This window comes from Benincasa hispida, chromosome 12 (assembly GCF_009727055.1).
Source record: "Benincasa hispida cultivar B227 chromosome 12, ASM972705v1, whole genome shotgun sequence".
NCBI lineage: Eukaryota > Viridiplantae > Streptophyta > Magnoliopsida > Cucurbitales > Cucurbitaceae > Benincasa > Benincasa hispida.
Window position 1 is genome coordinate 75,160,582 of NC_052360.1, and position 1,737 is coordinate 75,162,318.

The following is a 1,737-nucleotide window of genomic DNA, read 5'->3' on the forward strand; positions in this document are numbered from 1 at the left end:
ATCACATTAAGGAAAACAAGACCCTAAGAAACAGAAGGATAAGGCCACCACAGCCAAAAACAAATTGTATGGCAAACTGCAAATCTCAAACAAATAGGCAACCACTAGACTACATCATGATAAGGATCAAGAGGAGCAATTAGGAAATCACTACACTCCATGACATTGAGACAGAAACAAGAAATTCTAGTGCCTTGCAGATGACAAACTATTCTAGTACAATAAGGTGCGGAGAATTTGAACCACATAACTCTTTAGTAGCTAACTCATGTCTACAGATGGCAAACCACTTTAGAAAGAACAATTCAGTATTTCAAACACTAAAAGCAGCAGAAAATACGTTCTAATTTTACAACTCATGGAAATAATGGCAAGCAAATCAAAACAGATCGATCAATTGAAAAAGAATTGTGGAATTACTTCAAACAAAACTTAACTTAGTTTCATTGACAACATTAAAATTAACGTACGGGAACAGGGGTGCCAAAATGCTCTTTCTTCTCAAGCAAAATAGAATAATCAACAACCAAAATGTAGAAAAACCCGAAACAAAGACAAAATATGCTCAATTGCAATATCAAAATTCAAACCCACCCATTCTTATCCTACTACAAGCCAATTCTGTGCCAAAGAATTAGTCGCCCTTTCTTCTAAAGGAACACCCTTCTGTTAGCTTAGCACGCCCTCCAGTTGGCTGGCACAAGACCGTCTGGCAATTCCCACATACCACAACTGTCTGTGAATGACTGAATACAGTGGTTCTGTTTATCATTCAAACAATTTTATGTCATCATTCATTTTAAGAAACCAAATAACCATAACAAATGAAAAGATAAAGACTTACATGTTAAAGCAACCCTGGCATTTCACGTCCTGCATTCAGAATTCACATAACAGCTGAATCACTATTATCGCATAAAAGATTAAATCAAACAAAGGCAAAGGATTAACACGAATCAACACACCATGAAGAATGAGTTGGGAGACTGTACGAGACGCTTGAGCTTGTGCTTTCTCTTCTCAAGCTCAGCCGGAGGATTAAGCAAATCGATGTCGTTTTGAAGAACCTGATAATGGCATGAGAGAAAGGGAAATTAGTTGGATCCGAATATGAAAATGAAGAAGAGGGAAATTTGGAGTTTACCATGATGATCGGGAAGGAACTGTCTGGATCGCGAACCCTAAAATCCCAACGACAGTTCGCGAGAGAAACAGGGCGGTGCGATGAATGTGAAGAAAGAAGAGACGAGCGCCGTCTAGGATGAATATAAACGAGCGGCTGGTAATTGTGCACCGTTCGATTTCTTTAGAAATAAATCTTAACCTTTAGTTTTTGAAGTGCCTAGGGCTACGCACTCGCACTGCCATCAGGCAGAGGGTATAACCGTCCATTCGGATATTTGTTAAAATGTTCTCCCTAAAAATCGATATCTATAAAATAAGGTTAAAAAAACATAGGCAAATATGAATTTATATTTCAGTTTATCAATTTAAGCTCCCAACTACTCCAAATTAATGGTATAATTTAAACATTAAATTTTTAACAATATATTAATTTAAATTCAAAAATTTTATAATTGTATTAATTTAAGCTCTCCATTCCATTTTATTTGGATTAAAGTTGGCAAAATTTTCTATAGACCCCACCCGATTAGAGTAGAAAATCCCCAGTTTGATTAGATGGGGTCAAAACGGAGACCTCTTTAAGGTCCCTGAATCGGGCATGGGGCAGAGCTG

General features: G+C 37.1%; 1 protein-coding gene across 1 annotated transcript; it reads right to left on the reverse strand.

The window, feature by feature from the left end:
• Positions 1-397: 397 nt before the first annotated feature.
• On the reverse strand, positions 398-1,300 carry LOC120067775 (40S ribosomal protein S27-2). The gene is made up of 4 exons (XM_039019357.1): positions 1,145-1,300; positions 966-1,067; positions 845-873; positions 398-761 (listed from the first exon to the last, which is right to left on the reverse strand). Exons 1-4 carry the CDS (start codon positions 1,145-1,147, stop codon positions 635-637), a joined length of 261 nt encoding a protein of 86 aa, XP_038875285.1. The 5' UTR covers positions 1,148-1,300; the 3' UTR covers positions 398-634.
• Positions 1,301-1,737: the final 437 nt, after the last annotated feature.

Coding starts and splice junctions, on each gene's coding strand:
- LOC120067775 (XM_039019357.1), bottom strand. Junction 874..965: donor CTCCCAACTCATTCTTCATG/GTGTGTTGATTC, acceptor TTCTGAATGCAG/GACGTGAAATGCCAGGGTTG. Junction 762..844: donor TGCCAGGGTTGCTTTAACAT/GTAAGTCTTTAT, acceptor AATGATAAACAG/AACCACTGTATTCAGTCATT.